This window comes from Vombatus ursinus, unplaced genomic scaffold, assembly GCF_900497805.2.
Source record: "Vombatus ursinus unplaced genomic scaffold, bare-nosed wombat genome assembly UNPS02005286.1, whole genome shotgun sequence".
Lineage (NCBI taxonomy): Eukaryota > Metazoa > Chordata > Mammalia > Diprotodontia > Vombatidae > Vombatus > Vombatus ursinus.
In genome coordinates, this window is record NW_020945064.1 from 11587168 (window position 1) to 11613385 (window position 26218).

At 40.3% G+C, this 26218-nt stretch overlaps 1 protein-coding gene across 1 annotated transcript in view; it reads right to left on the reverse strand.

Annotated features, from left to right (window-relative positions):
- IRF8 (interferon regulatory factor 8) overlaps positions 1-25284 on the reverse strand; it is a 35534-nt gene extending 10250 nt beyond the window's left edge. Inside the window, exons 1-4 of the mRNA XM_027847649.1 lie at positions 25175-25284; positions 14103-14277; positions 7172-7355; positions 3065-3153 (exon numbers count right to left, since the gene is read on the reverse strand). Of these exons, the coding sequence (XP_027703450.1) occupies positions 3065-3153; positions 7172-7355; positions 14103-14276 (447 nt within the window). The 5' untranslated portion in view covers position 14277; positions 25175-25284. The remainder of the gene's footprint in view (positions 1-3064; positions 3154-7171; positions 7356-14102; positions 14278-25174) is intronic.
- Positions 25285-26218: the final 934 nt, after the last annotated feature.

Sequence of the window (26218 nt, forward strand, 5' to 3'; positions counted from 1 at the left end):
CTCGAATTGTCAGGAAATGCTTTTCTTATATTGATCGGCAGCTGTCTCTACCACTCCCACTTATTGATCCTAGCTCTTTTATCTGAAGCTAAGTAATGCAAATTTAATGAATGCCCCTTCCACGTAACAAACCTTCAAACACTGCTTGACTCATAGTAAGTACTTAATAAATACCACTGAGAGTTTCTCCAGTTTATCTTGTTTATATCTGTTTGTACATAGTTATTTACATGTTGTCTCCACATTAGACTGTTAGTTCCTTGGGAGTAGGGGCTATTTTGCGTCTGTCTCTATACCCCCAGTGATTAGCACAGTGCCTGGCACATAGTAGGTGTTAATAACTGTTGACTGATTGATTTGAAGAAAACTATTATATCATCCTTATCTTCCCTTTTCCAATCAAAACAACCATAGTTTTCTGTTTTGTTTTGTTTTGTTTCCCAACTAACCCTCATATGGCATGGTCTCCAATAAGTACTAAATTAAAAGCAAAGTTCTCTGTAACTTGCCAAAAAAAAAAAAAAAAGCTTTATTGTGGCATATTTTTACTGCGAATACCTGCTCTAGATTTCTGCCCTGCTTCTGAAATTTAAGTCACAAATCTGATTACAAAACATTTGGTAATTTGATTTTCTTGTGACTCTAATGTGGCAATCAACTTGTCTTCCCCTCTGAGATAATTCAGTGGGAAAACAGCACACAGAAAACAGCACACAGAAAACAGGAAATTTAGGGAGAACCCTTCCATCTACATAATATAAGCAGTTAGGAATTAACACAAAGAACCTTCAATAGCCCTTGTCTACCAAAGGCTATGGTCTATTTGGACTATGTTAAGATTCGTGTCATCCTGATTGTTTCTGTGTGATGGTATTCATATACATTACCAATAAAATTCATTTTGTAAATAATCATTTATGATTAAAATTTAAAAAACAAACAATAAAATAATTTTATACCCAAAATTTTTTTTGTTGGTAATTGGCAATTTTATTGGCATTGGCACCTCATTTGACATGGGACTTGGTGTGTTATTTTCAATGTACTAGTACAATGCTTATCTGAAGGACAAACTTCCACTGGCTTCAACCAATCTAAAACACAGCCAAGAAGATAGAAATCAATGAAAAGGAGCTCTGAGAAGTGAAAAGACTCAGGCATTAAAGACTGTGCACTTCACATGTAGGAGGACCTTATACGTGGCTCTAAATCATAGCCTATTTACCTTCATTTTATACACAATTTTAATAAGCTTGACCATCTGGCTTCTCAAGCCACAAAACATTAAATACAACAAATTAGAAGGGATGTCACCAGAGGCAGGCACATAGGCTGCCAAATGTTATTTTTTATTGCTGTCTAACAGCAAGGGAGGAAAGCAGGAAAACTATAAAAAGCGGACATGAGATTTCAGAAAGAGAAGACAGGCATGAGGCATTCAGTATACGAGCAGCTAAGCTCATATACTTCAATTGTCCCTGAGGGCACAAGTGATACCCATAATGATAACCTTTTCGAGAAGAAAAGGTTCAATTGGCCTCAATGTCATCGATTCAAAAAGACAAGGAAGAATATTCTCCATTTTAGAGAGAAGTCATGAGGTGGTGGAAAGCACCCTCGATTTGGGGTCAGAGAACTTGGGTTTGAATCCCAGCTCTGCTTGTTATAACCTGTGTGACCTCAAGAAAAGCCACTTTTACTTCTTGAGGCCTCCATTTCCAAATCTGGTAAAATGAGATGATTATGATTGCACTAGGTGACCCCCTAAGGTTCCTTCTGGCTCAAAATCTCATGAGTATTTTTATCATTTCTAAATTTGAAATTTTATTTATGTGGAACAGGTCCTTCCTCATATCTGTCAAATGTGAGAGCTGTTATTGTAGTCTTAATGAGAAAGGCAGAGGACTATGGGAGCAGAGTATCCTAGGATTTGAAGCTAGATGGGTCGATAAACACTATCTCACTGAGACCTCTTATTTTACTGATAAAGAGCAACTCTTTCCCCATCTCTGTCAAGTGAAAGGGATGGGGTAGCCTTTTCATTGTTCAGAGCTCCTTTTCATTGATTTCTAGCTTCTTGGTTATACTTTGGATGGTTGAGACTACTGGAAATCTGTCCTTCAGATAAACATTGTATTTGTACATCAGATATAAAGCACCAAGTCCATGGCAAATGAGATGCCAATGCCAATAAAATTGCCAATTAGGAATCGAATTAATTTTAGTCATAAAATTATTTTATTATTTAATTTTTATTTGTAAAATTAAGTATTATTTATATTTATTTGTAAAATTAATTATTATTCATAAAAATGAATTCTATTGGTGATATGTTAACAATATCACACAAGGACAACCTGATCCCAAAGTAAGTCAGAGTGGCACTAAGCCATAGGATTATGAGACCAAGAGATCCCAGGATTTGGAACCAAAAGCAACCATAGATGTCATCTCATTCAGTCCCCTAAATTTACAGATAAAGAAATGGTATTATGAGGGATTGCATATGAAGTGCTTTGCAAACTTTAAGGCACTATATAAACGTCATCAAGTCTTATTACCTGACCCAATACAATCAACCATCCAATGATCTGAACTTAATAGAGTTCAAGGCATCATCTTTGCAAAGGCACTACAATTATTCCTTTCATATCTTGAGGGGGCAAGTGGTGTCAGGGTACAGCATCCCCAATCCCCCAACCCCACCACCCCATGTAAAATTTTTTGGCCCTCCCTTCCTACCAGAGAAAAAGTCTGAATTATTGTATTAAAAGATAAAATATGTTGATATTACACAATTACAAGATTAGATATATATTTTTATGGATTTCTGAGTTTCTAAACTTTTTCTGTGTCGTCTACTGGCCCTCACATGTTGTCTACAGCTTCCGCAAAACTCCCAAAAAAATTCCCATTTAATTTCCTAGGCTGACTCATGATCTCGAAACCTCAGTGGGGAAAGTTGCTATGTGGAAGGGATAACTAGAAGCCAGACTCCAGGGAGACCAAAAAGAAAAGGGACTTTTCAGAGAATAAGAGCTCAGGAGGCCAGTTGTTAACTTACCTCTTTCATCAGATCCTCTATTTCAGATCGACCACAATTCATGTCAGTGACTTCGTTCACAGCGCTGCTGTTTGCCATTCCTATTTTGCCTAAAGAAAACCAGACAAAACCATGAGAAACAGAGCCCAATCACCAAACACTTGGTCAAGATAACACCCAATGGGAAGACATAAGGAACAATGCAGAGTGGAGGAGAAAGAGCCAAAAGGACGGCATTCTCAGTAACTAACCACAGCATAAATAAAATCAGCATTTAAAGGCCAGACAACTCTGATCAAATACAATGGTCAATATCAGTACCTTTCTGCCAAAGTTAAAGGCCACTCACAGCCCTCCATTCTTCAATCAATAAAAGAATTACTTCCTGCCAAAGTTCTTTATAGAGGAATTTGTTTGGGTGTTCATTAAGCTTTATCTATTGTGTCAAGACAAGTTGTATCCACATTAGTTTTTTTTCAAAATAAAGAAATTCATTTTAAGACCCTTGATGTTAAATTTATTTGAGTTTCAAGAAGATATAATCTTAAATAAATGAACTAGCTTGTCTATTGGTTTGGGAAAGAAACAGTGATTCAGCCATGATTCTGTACGTTGACCAAAGGCAAAATTTTTTGGTGTTCAGTAACAATAACCATTAGCATTCATATAGTGTTTCAAGACTTAAAAAGTGCTTTGCTTGAGGGGCAGGGTGGTGTAAATTTGGCGCCAGCAGATTTGTGTTCACATTCTAGTTCTGACATATACACTATATGAAAAAAAAATCACTTCACTGGGTCCCAGGTTCCTCATCTATAAAATGGGGTGATATTTGCCCCATTTCCTCCATAGGGATGCTGTGAAGAAAATATTTTACAAACCTTAGAGCATTGTAAGAATGTGAGTTATTATTAGTAGTCAAACTCAGATGTAGGGTAATACAAGGATCTGGAGGTTTTTTTTTGGTGGGGAGGGGGTTTCACTGGTACACAGAACTACCAATATAAAAGCATCCTACCCTTATGCAGACCAGCACTCTATCTGAAACTTAGATGAGCCTTAGAAAACTGTCCAGTGTACCAAAAGGTTAAGAAAGCATCAATATCAGGTTATAGATGAGGAAACTGAGAGGCTAAGAGAGGTTAAAAACCCAGCGCGACGTCACAAAGCTAAGTGATAGAGCCCAAACTGGAAGCCAGGTCTTCAGACAACTCCAAGCCCAGGGCTCCTTCTGTTCCACACTGTCCTTTCTATTGTCTTCAAATAACAAAGCTTTTTTGCTTTGTCTTTATAAAGTCATTCTAGAAATTTCTTAAATATAATCATACAAGAGTTAAGGTTATAAACTAAGCATCTTAATGATACGTAAAGATTTTCTGCCAACTGTATTTTGCAATTTAAAAATCAAATTGACAGGAACTCTCTTTTCAGTCTTTCTGAACATATGCTTGCACATGCAATGCATAAAGATTCACTTATGCAGAAAATTAAACCTAACTTGCTAGCAACAGCTCCCCAAAGGGCCCAAATGAACGGAGATTTTTCTAGTAAAACCCATAGGACAATTCATTACATCTCCTCACCCCAGTCCCACTAATATTTCTCTCCCAGATTGTCTCCATCTCCCAGGTTGTTAGGAGGCAAGGCACTATGTCATAAAAGACAGAGCTGACTTGGGTGTCTTCCCATTAAACCCTGCCAACTTACCTTTACTAACTGTGTGACCATGGAATAGGCTTTTAACCACTCTGAGCTCTGGGCAACTCTCTAAGACATATTTCCTAAGTGATAGACTATTGGTGGAGGAATCCTAGGCAAACTGACCCACCAATACTAAGTGAGTGGTTAATATCCAATAAACTGGAGTAATACAAGTCTCAAAGGAAGGATCCAAAGTTATTGTCTAGTCCAGTTTCTTCATTTTATGGACAAGAAAAACAAACTCCAGAGAATTAAAAGGATTTGCTCATGGTTAAACAGCTAGTTGGTGGTAAAGCCAAATTTGAACCCAGGTCCTCAGATACTAACTCCCTTGTTCTTTCCACTACACTGTCCTGCCTCCCTAAGTCATGTGTACCAATGAGATTCTCTTATTTCTACAGAGCATTTGTTAAAAAGTAATTACTCATAAAGGACTATGGAGAAGTACAGGATCTAGCCCAACACATATTACCAAGAAAGCCTACCTAAATTTTCTTTAAATCACTTGTACTTTGGATGAAATCAAAGAAATTCTCCCCACTAGATTCTCTGTCCCCTCCTCCCACTTTTTTTCCTTGGGTATGAAATTCTGGAAAGTTTACACATGCAAGGGTAAGGCTTGCAAATTGCTTGAGCAGGGAAGAAAGTTTGGTTGTTTGGACAATATGCAAATGATTCATTTCCTTACCCCAGATAACCCAAATCTGCTTCTTTTTGTTTTTTTAAACGGGGTATTTTTTTACATTTCCGGAGTCTGGCTGTTTATACAGCTCCTTGTAGACATTTGCAAAGCCTCAAACGCCAAAATAAAGTTCTCCTCCCCATTAAAAATAGTTTGCATTTCTATAGCCTTTTACTGCTTACAAAGTGATTTCCTCATAACAACCCTGTGAAATAGGAAGCTTAAGTCTACAGTATCCCTATTTGATATACCAGGAAATGGTGGCCTAAGAGGTCAAGTGATCTGGCCAAAGTCATGCTCTTAATAAGTGGTGAATTCAAGAAACTCTAGTTTTCAATCCAGAATAGATGTCCAGGGATTTTTTGATTCTACTGTCATGTCCATTCAAAAATTATAGAATTTGGAGCTGGAAGGGTCCTTAGAGATCATCTAGCCCTGAATTTCTTACCCTTTTTGAAGTCATAGACTTCTTTGGCAACAGTTTGGTAAAGCCTATGGACCCCCTCTCAGAATCATGTTTTTAAATGCATTTTTAAAAAACAGAATTACAAGAGAAGTCATTTATATTGAAATTTGGTTATAAAAATATTTTTTAAATAAGTGCATGGACATTAGGTTAAGAATCTTTGATCTAGTCCAACCTCCTTCTTTTTTACAGATCAGGAAACCAAGGCCCAGGGATGCTAGGTGATTTTCCCAAGATCCCACTGGTAGTAAGTGGCAGAATCAGGATTAAAACCCAGGTCCTTTGACCCTCAAACCAGTGGTCATTCTGCTACATACTTTTAGCTAAAAAGGCAGCTTCCCAAAGTCATTCAGAAGTCCTTGCAAGTGCATGCATTTAAGACTTGCTCCTTCCTTCTTAGAGTTTAGATCCAGAAGAATCTGTAAAGCCAGGACAGATCAATAGTATTGTCCCTCCTCAATCAAGTTACCACTGATTCCTGCACATGAATAAAAAGACCAAGTCTAGACCCAGAGCAGACTCTGTCCGAAATGTATTTTTAAAGAATCTATTTCCTATAGGCAGGTGTGGGGATGAGCCTCTAGGGGGATGCTGATAAGCTCCCAGACAAAATTCCAGTCTGTTGCGCCAGGATTCTAGCTGACATACTGAATTGTCCTGAAAAGTTAAAAGTTAAAAGTTTTAATTCATTCTCAAATATTTTAATGGAATTTTAGAGCTTGTGTTAAAGGTTTTAATTCATTCTCAAATATTTTAATGGAATTTTAGAGCTGGAAAGGACCTCAGTAATCATCTGTCTGGTCCAGTCATCCCCAAGCATCCGCCAAGAGACTGGAAAGTGTTATTCCAAAGATGGCCAAACTGGTTGTGATTGACACACATCTCTTTCTACCACATTCCATTTTTTGCCATTTTCAAGATTCCCCAAGGGAATGAGGAACAGCCTCTTCTAGTTCATATCCAACCCCTGACACTAACCAGCTGTGTAACTCTGGGGCAGGTCACAACTTCTATCTACAACTAGTTCCCCCTTCTTGGACCTCAGTTTCCTCATCTGTAAAATAACAGGGTGCAGGGGCAACTAGATGATGCAGTGGATAGAGCCCCAGTCCTCAGGAGGATGAAATAGGGTTAACAGCCCATTGGCGTTGTTGTGAGGATGAAATGTGATGATTTATGTCAATTTTATTGCAAACCTTAATGGGCTAGAGAAATGTTAGTTATCATCATCATTATTAATCGGAGCAATAAACGAACACTTCCATGCCTGAAGGATAATTACATTTTTGTTCTTCTTCAGGAACTATTCGGTAAACCTTGTATGGCTCAGAAATGTCCAGTTGGGATCGATCCGTCACCTCCTCAAAGTCTGGGCTCTTGTTCAATGCACAGCGTAACCTAGTCTTCCAAGTGGCTGGTTCAGCTTTGTCCCCTTCTTTAAACTTTCCTTTAAAAACTGCCCAGGCCTAAAAGAAGAAGGAAGAGGGGGGAAAAAAGAGAGAAGGAGACATTCAGTATACTGGCCAATTCTGAGATCATTCAAGAGGGCCTGCCATGGAAACCCCAACCCAACACACTGGTGGGTACCCTAAAGAGCCTCTCCTGCAACACATCCCCTTCTGCCATTTTACACAGATGGAAACTAAAGCCTAGGGAGCAGAAGTGACTTGTCCAAGGTCCCAGGCCCATTAATGACAGAGTTAGCACTAGGACTCAGGCTTCTGGGCTCCCGGCCAAAGGTTCTTTCTGTTACAAGAAGGCTTTCCCCCATTATGGAGCTAGAAAGGGCCTTTAAGAAGATCTAGTTGGGGGCAGCTAGGTGGCACAGTGAATAGAGCACTGGCCCTGGATTCAGGAGGACTCAAGTTCAAATTTGGCCTCAGACACATAGCACTTACTAGCTGTGAGACCCTGGGCAAATCACTTAACCCCACTGCTTACCTTTAAAAAAAAAAAAAAGAGGATCTAGTTATGGGATGATCATGGATTTAAGCTGGAAGGACTCTCAGAGGCCACCTACGTGATCCTCTCATTTTACATATGAAGGAAACTGAGGCCCAGAAGACTTAGAATCATAGACTTAAAGCTGGAAGAGACTTCAGAGTCCATCTAGTTAGACCCCCCCCATTTTACAGATAGGGAAACTGAGGCCCAAAAAATGTAGAATCATATAGAGCTGGAAGAGACCTTAAAGGCCATCTAGTTTAGCCCCTTCATTTTGCAAATTGGGAAACTGAAGCCCAGAGAGGTGAAGAGACTTACCCAGAGTCACACAGCTAACCAGTGTCTGAGGCAGGATTTTGACCAAGGTCTTCCTAACTCCAAGCCTAGCTCTCAATCCACTACTCCCAAGCTAACTCGCTTAAGGTCACCCAGGGTAGAACTTGAACCCAGATCCTCTGCTGGAGCCAATGAACTCTTCACTACATCAAAGCTGGCTTCATTTAACAGCTACAAAGGCTGAAAGAGGTCGTGAAAACCACAGTGTGAGTTAACAAAAGAGCCAGGATCCAAATGCTGGTCTCCAGCCTCCTAATTCAGGGCTCTTTCCATAGTATTCTACCACCTTTTAATAAAGACTGTCCCAGTACAAAAGGGCCTTAATCCCCTTGAGGTTAAAGAGCAGAAAGAGGAAGTTACTCCAGTTCATGAGAGTTTTTCACACATTGAACCTCTATCAATTTTTTTTAAAAACCCAACCCTGGCAACAATTTAGCCTGTAAGGGACACTATGCAAATAGTCTTAATTTAGTTATCTATCCCTCTGTTATTTTTAACAGAAAGGTGTTTTTCATTTACATAGCACACACCCCCAACCCCACTCCCAGGCTTTATTTCAAAAAGACAATGAATTTTTGTCTCCCTTTTCTTGTTTTTGGGCAGCCTCCAGTTTCTGACCTCTCCAAATCTCAGGATCAGGATGAATAGGAACCTCAAAAATCTCACTGGGGAGAGACAGACAGACAGAGACAGACAGAGAGACAGAGACAGAGAGGGAGAGAGAGACAGAGACAGAGAGAGAGAGAGACAGAGAGAGAAGGCAGCTGAAGTGTTAATGTGAAATTGTTTCAAACAAATGGTTTAATTGGCTATTCTGTGGCCTCCTAATCACAATGTAAACATACTGAGGAGGCAAGCTTGTGAGAAAGAGAATTCCACTTTCACAGGAGGACTGCGTCTCAAGATCTTAGCTTCTCCACACTTTGTAGAGACCGAACCTTGGGATGTTTGACTGAATTTTTTACTTTTCATCTAGAGAATTGGATGGTGTGGCCACCATATCTAAAAGTGATCCTAGAACCGGAAGGAACTCTTGAAACCAAAAAACTGAGACCCAGAGAGGCAAAGTAACCTGGCCAGGGTCACACAGCTAGGACAGGACAATCCAGATAGCCCAGGACTCCTGATCCTGACGGGCCAGAACTGTTTCTCAATCTCTCTGTACCACAGTAGCCCTTATGACAAGCAGCTGTAACCCTGGCATTGTTTAATAAACAGACACAACAAGGAAATGTAAGGTTAAAAGCAGCGTTCTCTTTTCTGATTACCCTCCGAGTTCTGGCTCTGAAGGCAGCACTCACTGCCTATGGGAAAAGTAAGATTTAGTACCAAGGGACCTGGATTCTACTCTTGGTTCTGTGACTAACCAAGGACAACAGCATGTATATAGCGCTGGAAGGTTTCCAAAGAACTTTATAAATATTATCTCATTTTAACTTCACAACAACCCTGGGAGGTATGAGGCATTATTATCCCCATTTTACAGATGAGGAAACAGGCAAGCAGACTCCCCCATGGTCACATAGCTAGTGTCTGAGGCCAGATTTAAACTCAGCTCTTCCTGACTCTGAGTCCAGAGCTGTATTCTCTGTACCACCTAGCTATTAAGTACCTATGTGAGACTAGTTCCCCCTTTTTGGGCCTCAGTTTCCTCATCTGTAAAATAACAGGGTGCAGGGGCATCTAGGTGATACAGTGGATAGAACCCTAGTTCTCAGGAGGACCCAAGTTCAAATCTGACCTCAAATATTTATAAGCTGTGTGACCCTGTGCAAGTCACTTAATCCTGATTGCCTCAAAATAATAATAATAATGATGATGGTGATGATGATGATGATAATGATAACAAGAACAGAGTGGGACCAGATCATAGATTTAGAGCTGGAAGAGATCTCAGAGACCAATTACCTCATTTTACAGATGAGAAAACCAAGGCTTGGGAAGATTCACTGACTGCCCCCAAGATCACGTAAGTAGTAAGGATTAGAAGAGACCGTAGAACCCTGGTCTTCTGACTTCAGAACAAGTGCTCTTTCCTCAGCACCTTAATAATGACTACACATTTAGAGGGGGAAGGGAATTGAGAGATGACCGTTCAATCCTCTCATTTCACAAATGAGGAAACTAATGCCCAGAGAGAGGAAAGATTATAGGACTTGAGGTTAGAAGACAGTAATGATGATCCTTTGCCTCTCTGGGCCTCAGTTTGCCCATCTGTAAAATGAAAACAATGACACTTAAACTGCCTCCCTCCCAGGGTTATCCTGAAGGTCCAAAGAAATAATGTCCGAAGTATACTTTCTAAATTTCCTTCAATTCAAGCCACACTAATTAAGCATCTACAAATGCTCAGCACTGGGAGAGAGAAAAAGTTTCAGTAGGATGAGGTCATTGCGTTTTTGGAGATTGTGATCAAGTAGGGCTATGAGTTATTATTAACATTTATCTTAAGAGATCTCAATACTGAGGCATCTGGTCAAGTCTACCAGATGTTTTATCTAGGTGGTGCCAAGGATATGACAGCATGAAGGCAAGATGTGCCAAGGTCATCAATTTACTCCTTAGCTGTTATGTCAGAAAGCAGTGGGGATTGGTAGGAGCCCTGAATTTGGAGTCAGAAGTCCTGAGTTCAAATCTCAGCTCTTCTGTTTACTTCCTGTTTAAACATAAGTACATCCTTTCTCCGGGTCTGAGTTTCCTCATCTGTAAAAGAGGGTATTTGGATCAATTGCTCTCTAAAATCAATGATTCTTGATTAGTTGAAGATTTGACTGATATAATCTAACTCAGTGCTTGGACCTCAGCTCAGCTCCATAAAGGAATACAACCCAGTTCCACTGGCAGAAATGCCTACAACCAAACAAAAGATGCTACTATTGAGAACAGGGAAATGGCTACTGGCATTTGAATGCATCCAGTTTCTGCAGACTATAATCTCCTTGAGGGCAGGGAACAATATCTCATGTAAACCGTATAGCTTCCAGTGCCCAATGTAGGCCCCCTACATACAACAGAGTTAACAAATGTTTGTTGCTATATTACTATTGTAAAGCAGGGATTCTTAACCTGGGGTCCATGGCCTTGTATAAAATGGGATAATATCTGTATAATATGAGATAATATTTGTATTATATATTTCATATTGTATAATAAATATTCATATTTGTATATATGAAATAATATTCATATTACACATTTTGTGTTGTGTAATAAATATTTGTATGAGATAATATTTGTATAGCACATGGTGCAATACATTGCATTATATATTGTATTGTATAATACAATATTTGTATTTGCATGAAATATTTGTAAAGAGCTTTGCAAGCCTTAAAGTGATACTTAAATGCTAGCTATTATTATTATTTAATATTTCATAACTGTATTTCAGTGTAATTGGTCACTTTTGTAATCGTCTGTATTTTGTTTCTGTATTTTGGTTTACACATTTAAAAACATTCTTCTGAGGAGTCCATAGGTTTTTCCAATCTGTTGCCAAAAGGGTCCAGGACATACAAAAGGGGCTGATTCCTTCTTGTAGAGGGAGCTGATTAGGAAATGTGTGGTGATAATGTAAGCAGAGAGGTGAGAATTAGGAGATCCAGATGGATTCTGTGCGAACTTCACTTCCAATTTGTCATGTGGTCTGAAAGCAAGTAATTGACATTCTCTGTTCTCCATTTCCCCCATCTGGCTTCAAGATGCTACCTTACATTCTCATTCTTGGTCCTTTACCCTGTGGCTAAACAATCTCTGGAACACTGGCCCAAAGGGTCTGTGCCCTGATCTTAATCTGAGCATGGAGTAAGGTTCACAGAAGGACAATGGCAGAGAAAGAAGGAACCTTAGAAGTCATCCAGCCCAACTGAGTCCAAGTTACAAAAAGGATTGATGTAGTTAGGGAAAGTACGAGAGAGTCAGGAGACCTGGATTCATGTACCGGATCTATCCCTGGCTACCTGTGGTAGCTTAGGCAAAGTCAATGGGGATTGAAATACTCTCACTCCCTACCTCCCAAGCTAGCAGGGAGAGAAGCAATTTAGAAACCTTAAAACATTATGTGAAAGTTACAAAAACATTATAGAAAACACTATAATAAATATTGATTTTAAATGATTTTAAAGTTGATTATTAAGCCAACAAGTGGTAAAAGCACACAGATTCGTCCTACGTGTTTCTATTAATCATTATGTAGAGTAATAGCAGTCCGATGACCTGGATTCACATTCCAGCTCTATCACCTATAATGTCTGTGCAGCCTTAGACACATGGCTTAACCTCCATGAGCCTCCTATTCTCCATCTGTATAATGGGAGTAATATTATTTGCAGTAACTATTTCACAGAGCAGTTGTGAGATGCAAATAAGGTCATACAAGAAAATCATTTAAAAAATTGTAAAGCATTAAAGAAATATGGATTAGCACTGTTGATATAAAAACAGACAAAGAAATCTTAGTCAAGGACAAATCCCGTGATCTTATGAATTAGAACTTATGAATTAGAATCATATGAATCTTATTAATTATGGCTCAAGAACCTTAGATAATAAGCCCATGTCTCAATCATTTTTGTATCTAAGACAACCCAACACAAGACTTTACCCTCTGTTCCCCCACAGATACGATTTTATTGATATAGGGAATTCCCAGGTGGGAAACTCTATCAATACAGATCCACACCTGCTCAGCAAGTTTGTAATCATAGGCTAACTGAAACCACCACTTAATAGTGACTTGTTTGCCATTTCCTTCTCCAGCTCATTTTACAGATGAGAAAACTGAGGCACACAGGGTTAAGGGACTTGCCTAGGGTCACTCAGTCAGACAGAAGGCAAGGTCTTCCAGACCCTTAACATTGGTCCTCTAACGCTAAGCCATGCAGCTAGGTGGCTCAGGAGACTGGGTATTGGGCCTGGAATCAGGAAGACTTGAGTTCCAATCCAGTCTTAGACACTTATTAGCTTTGTATCTGGATAAGTCACTTGACTTCCATCTTTATCAGTTTCCTTAACTATAAAATGGTGATAATAATAACACCTAACTCCCAGGATTATTGTGAAGATTAAATGAGTAATGTTTATAAAGCACTTTATATACCTTAAGCTCCCCATAAACAAGAACTATTATTACTGAATCATGTTTTTTTCTTATATTTAGTAAGTATATACACACATATATACATATATGTGTATATATGTGTGTGGGTGTATATATATATATATATACATATATATGTGTATATGTGTGTATATATATATACATATGTGTGTGTATATGTGTGTATATATATACATATACATATATATATGTATACACACACACACATATAATCTGTTGTAGGACTGACTCAGTGAAGAAACCAAAGATTTAGAAATCATCTGGCATTCTTGGTTAGCACCAAAATAAATCAAATGTGTAGTATCGGGTTTTAAGTTAGGAACCAAGAAATATTTCTCAGTGATTTTTTGCTAACCCACCGTCAAGGGCATAATAATTGGAAAAGCAGGAGATTGTTCATAGAATAGGAGCAAGGGATAACAGATGGATGTATGAAATATGAACAGAACCAAAGGAAGGCTTCTCGCATAGTAGATGGGTCCTCCATGAAGGATTTGGGAAAACACATAAACAAGCATCACATAAGACAAGAAAACAAGGACAGGTGGCCATCTCTACTTGTGATGGGGGCAGCAGGGGGGGGGGGGATACCAACATATGCATGAAATGATAGATCCTTGGTGTCAAAATATATGCCACAGATACAGTAAGGAAGGTGATAAGAGAAAACGTTATTTCTGAATTTCTGGGCTCTGTTTAAAGCAACTGAAGAATTTAAAGAAAATTAATCATTAAACATTTCAATCCGTTCACTAAATTGAGAAGCGATCACAATTCCGGCAGATTTCTTTAGGAAAGAAACGCCTCTCCATACCTTGAAAATAGAAGCATCCACCTCCTGATTATAATCCTGCTTGCCGGCATGTTTCCAAGGGATCCGAAACATGCTTTTCTCCTCATTTTCCCAGATGAGCCCAGGATACATATTACTGTCAATTTGTTCAATCAGCCACTGCCGGAGACGTCTACCGCTATTTCTGTCGCACATCCTGAAGGAAAGAAATCAAAGGTCAACTATTCATCAGTCAGTTTCCTCCCTCCCAGGTGTTCTAACAACCAAGAAATGCCGTATCAGAAAATGGGGGCTAGAAGCGTATAAGCTTCCCTCATCAGAGAACAGGGAGAATCCAGAAACCTGAGAAGTCACTGGAGAAAGGAGACAGTTGTTGGCTCTATGACATCAAATGCTTCAGTAAAAACAAGAAATATGATTTTTAATCGCCAGTATTACAAATTACATAATGCCAAGCACCCAAATGTAAGGAAATTCTCTTGATTTTTTTTTAAGGAAAAAATTCATTTTTCAGGTTTTATCAGTTTTGTGGTAAAATATCCACAAAGGCAAAGTCTAAATATTCCAGTCCACTTTGTTGTTGTTACTGTTGCTGTTTTTATTAGTCCTTCAGTTTCAAAGGACCAGTGATGTCCTGAGTGATGTCTTGACTTCTATGTGAATTGGATTTAAGCGAGAGACAGTTGCACAAAGTCATAAGCCTCACTCTTTCTTCCTCAGTCATGGAAAGCCTGTGTCGGGACAAAAGTCAGGGCAACTGGTGATGGCCTAGGATGACCTTGGCATCTTCCATGCCTGACCAAGCTCTAAGCACTCCACAGCACCTGCTTCAGTTGCCCTCACGGCCATTGGAACAAACTGTTGCCATCAGCCCATTCAACAGGGGAAGTCTTCACATGCTTGAGGTAGACACTGCCCCCAACTCACTAATGGGTTTGAGATATGTCAGTTATTCTCAACCTGTTTTAGCCCATCTGCCCCCTATACAGTTTTATCTGGGCGGCCATTGTGCATACTACAACTTCTTGGAGCCATGGGTGAGAGATGGGTGAAGGTGGATATCAAAGGCGGATGAGCAGCCCCGCAAAGGGCTCACATCATTGGTGTTCAGCCTCCCTGAACACCCCATACACCCCTGTGGTCCACTCTGACCAGGAAATGGGAAAGCTACTTCATACTAATAGAGAAAAATCCCAAAGTCTGCCAACCAACACTAATCCCACCTTCCTACCTGTGTGACTTTGGAGAAGTCACCCAACATCTCCTCAGCTGTAAAATGAGAACATTGGACTCAATGACCTCTAGGGTCCCTTTCAGCTCTAAATCTGAGATCCAATGATCTTTTTTTAATGCATTCACTCCTGACTTCTACCTAGGAGAATCCCGAGCATCTTTCAGGTGCTTCCTCCTACAGAAGAGTTTTCCTGAGCCCTGCTCACCCCAATCAGTTGGTAGTGATCTATCCTTCTGGAAAATACTTTTTTTATGTTACATTTATTTACTTATGTGCACATGTAATATCCCCACCCCACCACACCGAAGAATGTAAGCTCCTTGAAGGCAGGAATAATTTCATTTTTGTCTTTGCATTCTGGCACAGTGTTTTGGATATAACAGTGGCTTAACAAATGTTTGCTGAATAGAATTACTGGATGAATCAATTGATTATAATTCAGAAATAGAATGAAATGTTGTCCCTGACTTACCAAAATGATACCATTGATCTCATGGGTAGAACACGAGATTTTGAGTTTGTTTTTTCTTTCTCTCTCAATAATATCATATCCTACCTATCATCTTTAATTCTTCTCAAAAGAAAACAATGTATTAGGTAAACACTACTACGGGGAGGGGAGTTAATTCCATTAGAACAATAACAACAGTAATACTGATTCATGTTTACATAATGCTAGGATATTCACAAAATGCTATTCTAATAGCAACCCTTTTAGGTAGGGACTGTGAGTATTATTATTCCCATTTTATAACTGAGGAAACTGAGGCTCAGAGAGGTGGCATGATTGGCCTAGGTTCACAAAACCAGCAAATGCTGAAGTCACAGTTTATAGGATTGTAGGATTCAGAGCAGCGAGGGACTTTGGAACTCATCCAAACCCATCGTTTCACATAAAAGGAAACTGAGTCCCAGAGAAGTGAAGTGTATTGCCCAAGATCACACAGCTAGTACAGAGCAGAGCTAAGATTCAGACCCAGAAAGTTGTCATTCCTGTAGACTGATCTTACATTGGAATTTGGTTATAAAGTATTAATCATGTTTATTAAAAACACAACACTGACCAGGGTGACTTTAAGACAGAGATGTTTGTGGATCCAATCAACTCACATGGTGCCACTCTACCCATCCCACCCAATTGTTAGTTTTCTCTCCTTCTTGAAATTATTTCATTTACTTTACATCTATTTACTTAATCGTGTACATTTAATATTGCCTCTGCCTCCCCCCTATAGAAAATAAGCTCCTTGAGGACAGGAATTATTTCATTTTTGTCTTTGTATTCTCAGGGTCTGCCACACTGTTTTTGCACATAGTAATGGCTTGTTAAACATTTGCTGAATAGAACTATTGGATGAATAAGTTGATTATAATTCAAAGATACTTGTCTCTTCTACATCTTTATAATACCAGTCATATGCGCCTGAAAGGTGGCTGGCCAGGACCAGGGGGCATAACCAAAACACAAGAATAGAACAAAGCTAACTGGTCTCTTTAGTGATCAAACCTATTAATCTCTTTAGCACCATTTTCTAAGCAATTTGGGCTACAAACCAGCCACAGAAAAAACAGGAATAATTCTCTCCAGCTTCTCAGATCTATCTCTTGTAAGAAGAGTCTTTGGAATCGAAGCACCATGCCAGAACATGTCCATTTTCCCAAGAACCATATGGGTGACAATCATGCTTTATTATCTTACAGTCATCATTTACAAGAACAACAGCTGGAAATCCCCTAAACAGTTGGCGAGACGCCCACCCAAAAAATAACATGTGTGTTCTGTGCAGTAAAATATAACCTCTTCCTGACGGGCAACAATCAATAGTTACAAAGCATGACATACAGCATGATTCAACCCAATCCAGAGGTAAATTAATCGCTGAGTCAGCACTGCCCATATCTTCAGGGTATATCTGTAGCCTGGAGACCCACCTAGATTGTAAGGACATCTTACACTGGATGAGGAGACAAAGAGTTTCTGGTCAAATTTCTGCCAAAACTGCTTTTGTCCAACTCATCCAAATACTTTAGTTCATCCATCCCTGTTGCTTTATGAATTTAAAGAGCAATGGAAGGGGGCAACAGATGGGGCGGGGGGACGGGAATGCAGTCTCAATTGTGCCTTCCACTGAAGCCTTCCCTGTTTCTCCTGGTCAGCAGTGATCTCCCCCTTTGGACTACAGAAGATACTTCACTTAGCACCTTTCTGGAGTCCTTATTATATATCCCATATGTCAGTTTTCTATCTTCATGTCTTTTTCCTTTACCTGACTATAAACTTCCTAAGGGTAGGGACTAAGACTTCAGCTCTCTGTTTCTCCTGGAGATAGCCAGTGTTCTACCCACCATAATTGGTTGATGAATGAATGAATGACTGATGTAATCTCACTGACCCTAAGTTCCATACCAGTAAAATGAAGGGCTTGAGAACTCTCAATTCTCCCAACTCTATGCTCCTAAAAAGCATCCACTGTGATCCCTTCCCCATGGTAGGAGTCAGTATGGGAGAAAGGAAAGAACACTGAACTTCCAGACTCAACACTTAGCATCTGTATGACCTTGGCTAACTCACTTCACTTCTCTGAAACTCAAATTCCTCATCTATAAAATGAAAATAAGAGGTGGACTAGCGGGATTGTTCGGGAAGCCATTTGATCAATTCAAAAGTGTTATGGAAGTGTGAGGTAACATTGTAATTTTATTATATGCAGTCTTACTTGGAATAAGATTACATTCTTCAGCACATTATATCTTGTAAGTATAGACTTTCAAATGAGGCTTGACCAAGGAATCAAACAGTTGAACAGCCAAGAAAAAAAAAAGTGGTTTTATCCCTGATGGGACAGCATCATGGTGGGGAGCTATGCTAGAACAATAAAACAAAATTAAACAGCCTCCTGGAACAGAATAACACAATGTATACAATAAGGAAAGGTCTCATAGAGGACAGAAGGATTTCATTAACATTAACAATTGTTGCCATTTGGAAGACTCAGCGATCAGGGTGAGAGAAAGGTGAACAATATACAATTGAGGGTCCTTGCTTTTCCCTTTTACTAAATTAGCCATCTAAAGTCATTAGCATTTTATATTTACTATGGCTGTCCTTCTGCAGGGTTTTTTCAGAAAGGAAATTTAGTTGCCCTGAAGACTAAAAGCTTTTTTCTTTTTTTAAGGCAATCAGGGTTAAGGAACTTGCCTAGGTCACACAGCTAGTAAGTGTCTGAGGGCAAATTTTAACTCAGATCCTCCTGACTCCAGGGCCCATGCTCTATCCACTGAACCACCTAGCTACCCCTAAGACTAGGGGTTCTTAACCTGATGTTCAAAGAATGGATTTCAGAGAGCTTGTGAACCAGGATGGGAAAAAAATATTTTGATAACTGTATTCCGACATAATTAGTTTCCTTTGTAATCCTATGTACTTCATTTTATGCATTTATTAAAAATATTCTGAGAAGTGATCTGCCAAGAAGAGACATGATATCAAAAAAGATTAAGAACCCCTGAGCTAGTCAAAGCTCCACTACTCCATCCCACCCCAGCCCACCCAGCATTTAAATACTGGATCTGGAAATTAAGGTGACTTGCCCAAAGTCATCCAACAGTTGGTTGGACCCAGCCTTGAGCCTGGGTCTCCTGACTCCCAGTCTAATGAGTGTCCTCTACACTACATCAAACTAATAAAAGGCAGAAGCCAGATCCAAGTTTTCAGCATACATACAGATTTAGCTTAATTTTAATTGGAGTGTGGTCCAAAAGAAGGAGGTCTGGATTTAGTCAGAGAAGAACTAGGTTGAAATTCTAGCTCCAGCACTAGAGAGCAAGTCGTTTCCCCTCTTGGGGCCTCACTCTCCTCACCTGTAAAATGGAAGGCTAACTTCCTTCACATATGCCTTTTGAAAGGGATGCCCTTTGGAAGCCCTGCCTAGAGCATGAGAGAAATGGGAGCAATTATTATCGTGGTTTAAGATTATAACGTCTCACATAGAGAGAGTCTTGTGTTGTAAAGTTCTTTAGATAACATGGGTTCCTCACTTCATCCTCACAACCTCCCTTTTACAGAGGAAAAAGGAACCTCAAGTACTAAGGTGAGTAGGCCAAACCCACATGGCTATTCAGATGCAAATAGGATTCAGATGCAAATCTTCCCATTCCAAATTGAGAGTTTCTCCCAGCACTTCCTGCAATGAAATTCTATGATTTTATTGTCATTATTAACTGTCAGGATCAAAATTCTATCTGGGGCACCCATAAATTTACCTATGCACCAACACTAACCCAGTGCATTGGCAGGAACAATTCAGAAACAGGGTCATGTGCTTACAGCTAACTTCCTCTTCCTTAATTTCAAGATAATAATTTTTCCTATCTGCCAAGTCCTACCTAGAAATAATCTACATCCCTACAAATCTGTCAGGTAGTAAAGTTCCCCAGATCTACCATCAAAGGAAATCCATGCACTAGACAGCAGAGGTGTGTCTGAGGGCACATCACACTTACCCGATATATCAGGTACCCTTTGGACTGAGTGCATAGTTTCCCCTATCACCCTCTCCCATTCCACCAGGAAAGCTTAGAAACTGCTTCAGCTTCTTCCCCTCTTCTTGGCCCTCAACATTTTTGAACTGATGAGATGTTTCCAGTTTTATTTCAGAAAACCCTGTGCCTAAATCAAAAAGGACCAATCCATACTCACAGGCCACCAAGCACCCTCTCCTTGGGAAAACAACCAAGGCTCAACTGGGATAATAAAAAAATCTTTATTAAGTGCTTACTACTAGCCAGTCACCGCACTAAGAGCTGGGGATACAAAGAAAGGCAAAAAACGGTTCTTGCCCTTAGGGAGCTTGTAGTCTAATAGGTAATGTATATATGAGAGGGAGTAAAGTAGACAAATTTTTACTTAAAAGAATCAAATAAATTTACCATTTCACCACCGAGAAAGTACATTACCCTGCTTATTAAATAAGTAAAATATCTTATAAAATCAAGCCATGATTTCAGGTGATTTTACACAAAAGTTGATCAGAAGCAGTGAGCCCAGAAAAGGAAATCATTACTACATTGTGGTGAGGAGGAGGGGGCCCCAGTACATAAATGAAAGGACCTAAAATCAGGTTGATAAATATGAATCTTGGCAGGGGATCCAATACCAATGTATTTACTATAAAAAAAAGGAGAAAAGGTCTGGTGCGGGGGTGGGGAACCTGTGGCCCTCTAAGTGCTCAAGTTCAACCCTTTGCCACACTTGAGGACTTGGAGGGCCACATGTGGCCTAGAGGTCAAAAGTTCCCTACCCCGGGCTGATGCCTATATGTAACAACCTCTATTATAATTCAGGTGATTGAAATATTAGGAAGATAGGGAAGCACAATGTATTAGAAAGAGATCTGAATTTTGAAGAAGTTGTTGTTTAGTCAATTAGTTGTGCACAACTCTTCATGACTCCATTTGGCATTTTCTTGACAAAGATACTGGAGTGGTTTGCCATTTCCTGCTCCAGCTCATTTTACAGAAGAGGAAACTGAGGCAGTTAAGTGACTTGCCTAGGGTCATACTGCTAGTAAGTATCTGAAGCCACATTTGAACTCAGGTCTTCCTGACTCCAGGGCCAGTACTCTATATACTGTGCCACCAAGCTGCCCCAAATTGGGAAGGCCTAGATTCAAATCTTGATTCTGCTACTTAACTCCTTTCATAACTCTAGGCAAGGGTGTAAGGAAAGAGGAGGAAAAGGATAAACATTTATCAAACACCCATTATGTGCCAGGCACTGTGCTAAACTAGTGTAAGTCACTTGACTTGAGTCATGATTTTCTCATCTGTAAAATGGATTAACCAATAGAGTGCCAGGCCTGAAGTCAGGAAGACTGAGTTCAAATCTGGCCTCAGATACTATAACTAGCTGTGTGACAAATCACTTAACCCTGTTTGCCTCAATTTCGTCATCTGTAAAATAACCTGGAGAAAGAAATGACAACCCACTCTAGTATCTTTGCCAAGAAAATTCCAAATGGGGTCATGAAGAGTAGGAGACAACTGAAATGACCGAACAACAATAACAACAAAATCCTTTCCATCTCTAAATTTTATAATTCTCATACAATACAGTCATATATATGGTAAGTGGAATAAGTAATTTTTTTTCTATTTTATCCATTTTTTAATCCCATTACAGAAACTTTTTATCCATGATAAATGTTGACTTTGAAAACTTTTTAGAAAAATTGGAAACATATCTGATATCTTTAAATACAAATCTGAGATTTCCCCAAATTCCATTGGAATGAATTAAAAAAAAAACCAGTTGCATGGTCTTCATTGTAACCTATATTCATGGTCCTTTTTCTGGACTTAAAATCCACTGCACTACTGGAGAAAAGTCCTGGAGTCTGGTAACTGTCAGATCCTAATAATGGACCTCTATCCAAAGTTCAGAAAGCCATGTGGAGACGTGGGGGGAGAGGGCGAGAAAAGAGCTTACCTGGTCCAGATAAGTAAGTTCATCTTCATGTAATAACCTTAAATTTAGTTTTGGATACTAGATGATAGAAAAGTCAGCACATTAAATAAAGGAAGGTGTTTTGTAGCAATGTTTTTGGAATCCAAGTACCTAGGTTTAACTCAGAGCTTTTCCACTTCCTGGGTACAAAACCCTAGGCAAGTCTCTCTCTCATCCCTCTCTGGACCTCAGTTTCCTCATCTGTGTTGGACTAGATCTTAGATTTCTAAGATCCCTTCCAGTTCTCAATTCTGTCACGAGGGAGATGGTCTATTCACAATTCCTTTGGCAAACGAAAACTCCCTAAAAGAATATTATTTAGGTATTAAAGAAGATACATGATTTCATCAGTGGGGATACCCCTCCACCAATGAAACACAGTCCTTCCACACATTAGTAGATGATCTTCATGAGTTGCTCTTGGGTAAAAAAATTCATCACGGGGGAGGGGGCTCTCCGAGTTTAAGTAGACTGCTTGTCAGTCACCAGATGCATAATAAATACACTGCTTGAAATTGAAGCCCCTCCAGTTGAGTGGGACCAGTCAAAATCTGAACTTCACAGACACAGCCTTTGAAATCCCAGATCAACTCCACAGAGTGATGAGGAACTGGAGGATATGTATGAAGGACTATTTAGACAATGAAAATCACTTCGGTGAGATTTCAGGTTTGGGGAGGGTAGGAAAAGGAGGAAGTGTAGAGACAAAACTGACTTTTTTTTTAAAGCAGACATCTGCTTAGGCATGGGGGGAAATAGAGTGATTATTTCTCGAAGTCTTTCTTTTCTCTCCCCATCCCCTGATCTCTATGGCAGGGCTATCCATTTCCCCTTCAAAGACAGATAAGGATCTGGGACACAATTTCCCGCTCCCTGTAGTTTGTCACACTTGAGGGAGGGAAGAGAACAGTACCATATTTCATTTTTATCTCCATCACAAATCACCACATGTTAGCCATGGACAAGGGTGCCAAAGACAGGTGAGGGTTGGTGATTTCTTTGTGGACAGCACTTTTCCTAAATCAGATGCTCTCAGGGAGCATACTTACAAAAGTGGCATTGGGTCAGCCAGGTCAGTTTAAGATCAGGTAGAAATTCCACTAATACAAGCATAAAAAGTGTGGTTCTTTATTCCATGTTGTCAGACTAGAAAGATTTCTACAAAATAGCTTTACCTGCCTCATTTTTAAAGAGTGTTTTGATTCTGTTCACACACACACACACACACACACACACACCACTTGACAGCTTCAAGTGAATCTTCTCAAGAAAATAGGCAATACTCAGGATGCCTTTTTGATCCACAGCTTTCTGACTAGTCTGAAACATCTCATCTCAACTGTACAGCATGGGCACTTGGAGGCCCAGAAACCACTCTATGCCCCCCAAATAATTAATTAGTTAATAAAAGTCTTTCTCCCAAGGGCCAATTCAAAGATGCCTGAAACTATGGTTCTGTCATCTACCAGGGAAGATACATTAAACCAGTTGTAAGATACTAACAACTTCTGTTAATTAATTTATCAGAAGCCTTTACCCACTGACAGAGAGGTAAGAGTAATTTGTAACTGGCACAGCATGCAGGTCTAGCAGAGCCTTCCTGAGGGATAGAGAGAAGAGAAGAATGGTATTCAAAGGCTATATGGTAATAGAGGGATAATCCCTAGACAGAGTCAAGAAACTAGAGTTCAGATTTCTATATCACATTTAACTTGCTGTGTGACATTGGGCAAGTAATTTGGCCTTTTGGGGTCTCAGTTTCGTCATCAGTAAAATGAAGGGGTTGGAATAAGTGGTCTCTTTTATCCCTCCTAGCTCATATGATCTGTGACTGTATGAAAGAAGAATCCAGGAGTACAAAAGAAAGACAAGCAGTTTCTTTCCTCTAGCTCTATGGTTTGAAAAGACAGAAAACATAAGACTAGTTCCTCCACTATGCTACCCTGAGCAGAGTTCAAATCCCACTTCCAAAAGGGAAGTTAAAGTATTAATTTTTTTTTAAATAGTTGCACAAGCAAAAAAAAAAAAAAAACAAAGAACAGACTTCCCAGAGCTGGGCACTAAAGAATGCTTACAAAGATAGGCTGAAAAGATAGGTATACTTCAACAACTTAAAACTTTTGTACTTGCAAAGCTCCTGTAGCACAGAGAAATATACAAAGTTTAGATTAGTCCTTGTCTTCAGGGAGCTTACCTCATTATGAATCAACAAATAAAGTACTTCCAAATCCTTGAACTAGAGAGAGGAATGAAGAAATCTAGTATATAGGCACTGATCCATATTTCAGTTAGAGGATTTAGAATTAGAAAGGACCTGAAGTATTAAGTCAAATCTCTTCATTTTAAAAGATGAGGAAAATGAGGTCCCAAGATGTCAAATGACTTATAGACTAGAGAAAGAATGTCAGAGTCAAAAAGAGCCTTAAAACAAAGAATATCGACTTGGCAAGGACTTGGAAACGTGGATTCCCAGAATCTCAGAGCTGAGAGACCCCAGACTATACCTGAATGAGAATCTCCACTACAGTATCCCAACAAGTGGTCATCCAGTCTTAGTTTGAAGATGCAGAAGTGAGGAAAACCCACTACTTCTCAAGGTCGCCCATTCCACTCTTGAATAGATGTACTAATTGTTGGAAACCTTTTTCTCATGGGAAGCCTAAATTAGCCTCTTCATAATTTTCCAGTCTTTGCTCCTTTCTGCCTCCAACCCCACCCTCTCAACCCTCACCAAGCAAAACAAATCTAAATCCTCTTTCTCATAAAGTCTTTTAAATATAGGAAGACAACTATTATGTTCACCACCCCCATGTTCTCTCTTCTCCTGGCTAAATATTCCCAATCTTTTCCCGCAGACCTCACCTGCCCTAATACTGAGGTTCATCAATATCCTCTGGTTGCCCTTCTCTGGAGGGTCCCAACTTGTCAATGCCCCCCCCAAAATGTGACATCTAGAACTGAACACAGTTATTTTCGATGTCTAACCGGGCCAAAGGACAGCAGGACTATACCCTTCCTCTTTCTGGACGTTTGGCCTCTCTCAGTGGAGCCTCAGATCATAGGCTAATATAGGATAATAAAGCTAGACAGGACATTTAGAGAGAGCCTTCAGACCAATCTCTTCATTCTACACTTGAGGAATAAGTTGGCAATAACAGAAGGGCTAAGATTGGTACCCAGGTCCTCTGTCTCCAAACGTAATGACACTACATATAAATAATATATATGTATATAGTCATTTATTCTTCCCATTATATTGGGGGGCACTAGACCGAGTTGTGCTAGATAGGGACCCATTGTCAATTCTTTTCCTTGGAAAGCCTTCAGAAAAAAGGGGGAGGGGAGAGTCCCTACCTGTTAGCCAGAAGTCGTCAGAAAAAGGTCCTAGCCTGGAGCAGCTTTACCCGCTGCGATTGTCAGGAGCTAGCGAGTAATTGGGTAGTCCAGGGGCCCGGAGGGTGACAGTAGCCCCGGGCGGGGCTGTATATGAGCTCGGGGAGTGTCCCGACCATCCCACCCCCTGACCGGACTGACAGCGGCTCAGACCAATGGCTGGCGACGGAAGGGGAGGACTGGACCAATGGGTGTCCGCCATGCGGAGACCCTTCTTCTAAGCTCTGCTTTTCCGAGAAACCGGTCCAGTCTAGGAGGTGGCAGTGTCCGTGACTGTGACCGTGGAGGTGGCTGCGGGGGCTTCCCCCTCCTAACGAGGGTTCCCCGTTCCCCATCCAGGACTCCGGGGGCCCGAGCCGCGTGAGGACTGAGGGGCCGCAGCCGTGGGCGGCTCCGGAGACCCGGACGAGCCGGGGGCGGCGGGGTCCCGGGTGGCCGCAGCGGCTTTGAGGGGTGGGATGCTACGGCCGAAAGTGACTCGAGTCATCTGGGCCCGAGCGGAGGCGGAGGCGGGAATTTCCCGGAGGTCAGAGCCCTCAGACCCTAAACTGACACTGCCAGGAGGAAAAGTAGAACCCGAGCAGGTCACGGAACCGCCCCCACTGGCGACCCGACGCCACACTGGCATTAACCCGGCGACTGGAAATAAGCCGTCATCTGAGCCTTTCTGAGGGGATGCTTAGTTGAGTTGTTCCCAGAAAGAGAGGCAGGGGGCAGGGGGAGTAGGAAGAGGGTATTTATTTTTATAAATTAAAAAATGTAAATGTTATTTACATATAAATAAAATACATCAGTTAAAAGGCCCGTATGATTTTTTTTAAGCTGAGCAGCCCCCCACTACCTGATGAACCTCTCTGAGCCTCAGTTTCCTCCTTTGTAAAATGAGGAGGTAGGACTAAATGAGTTCTGAGTCCCAAAGAGTCCTTGGGTGAAAGTCCTGTTCACAGAGTTAAGAAGTGAACCCAGACCCCAAAGCTGCTCGAAAGAATTAGGGGCAGGGGAACC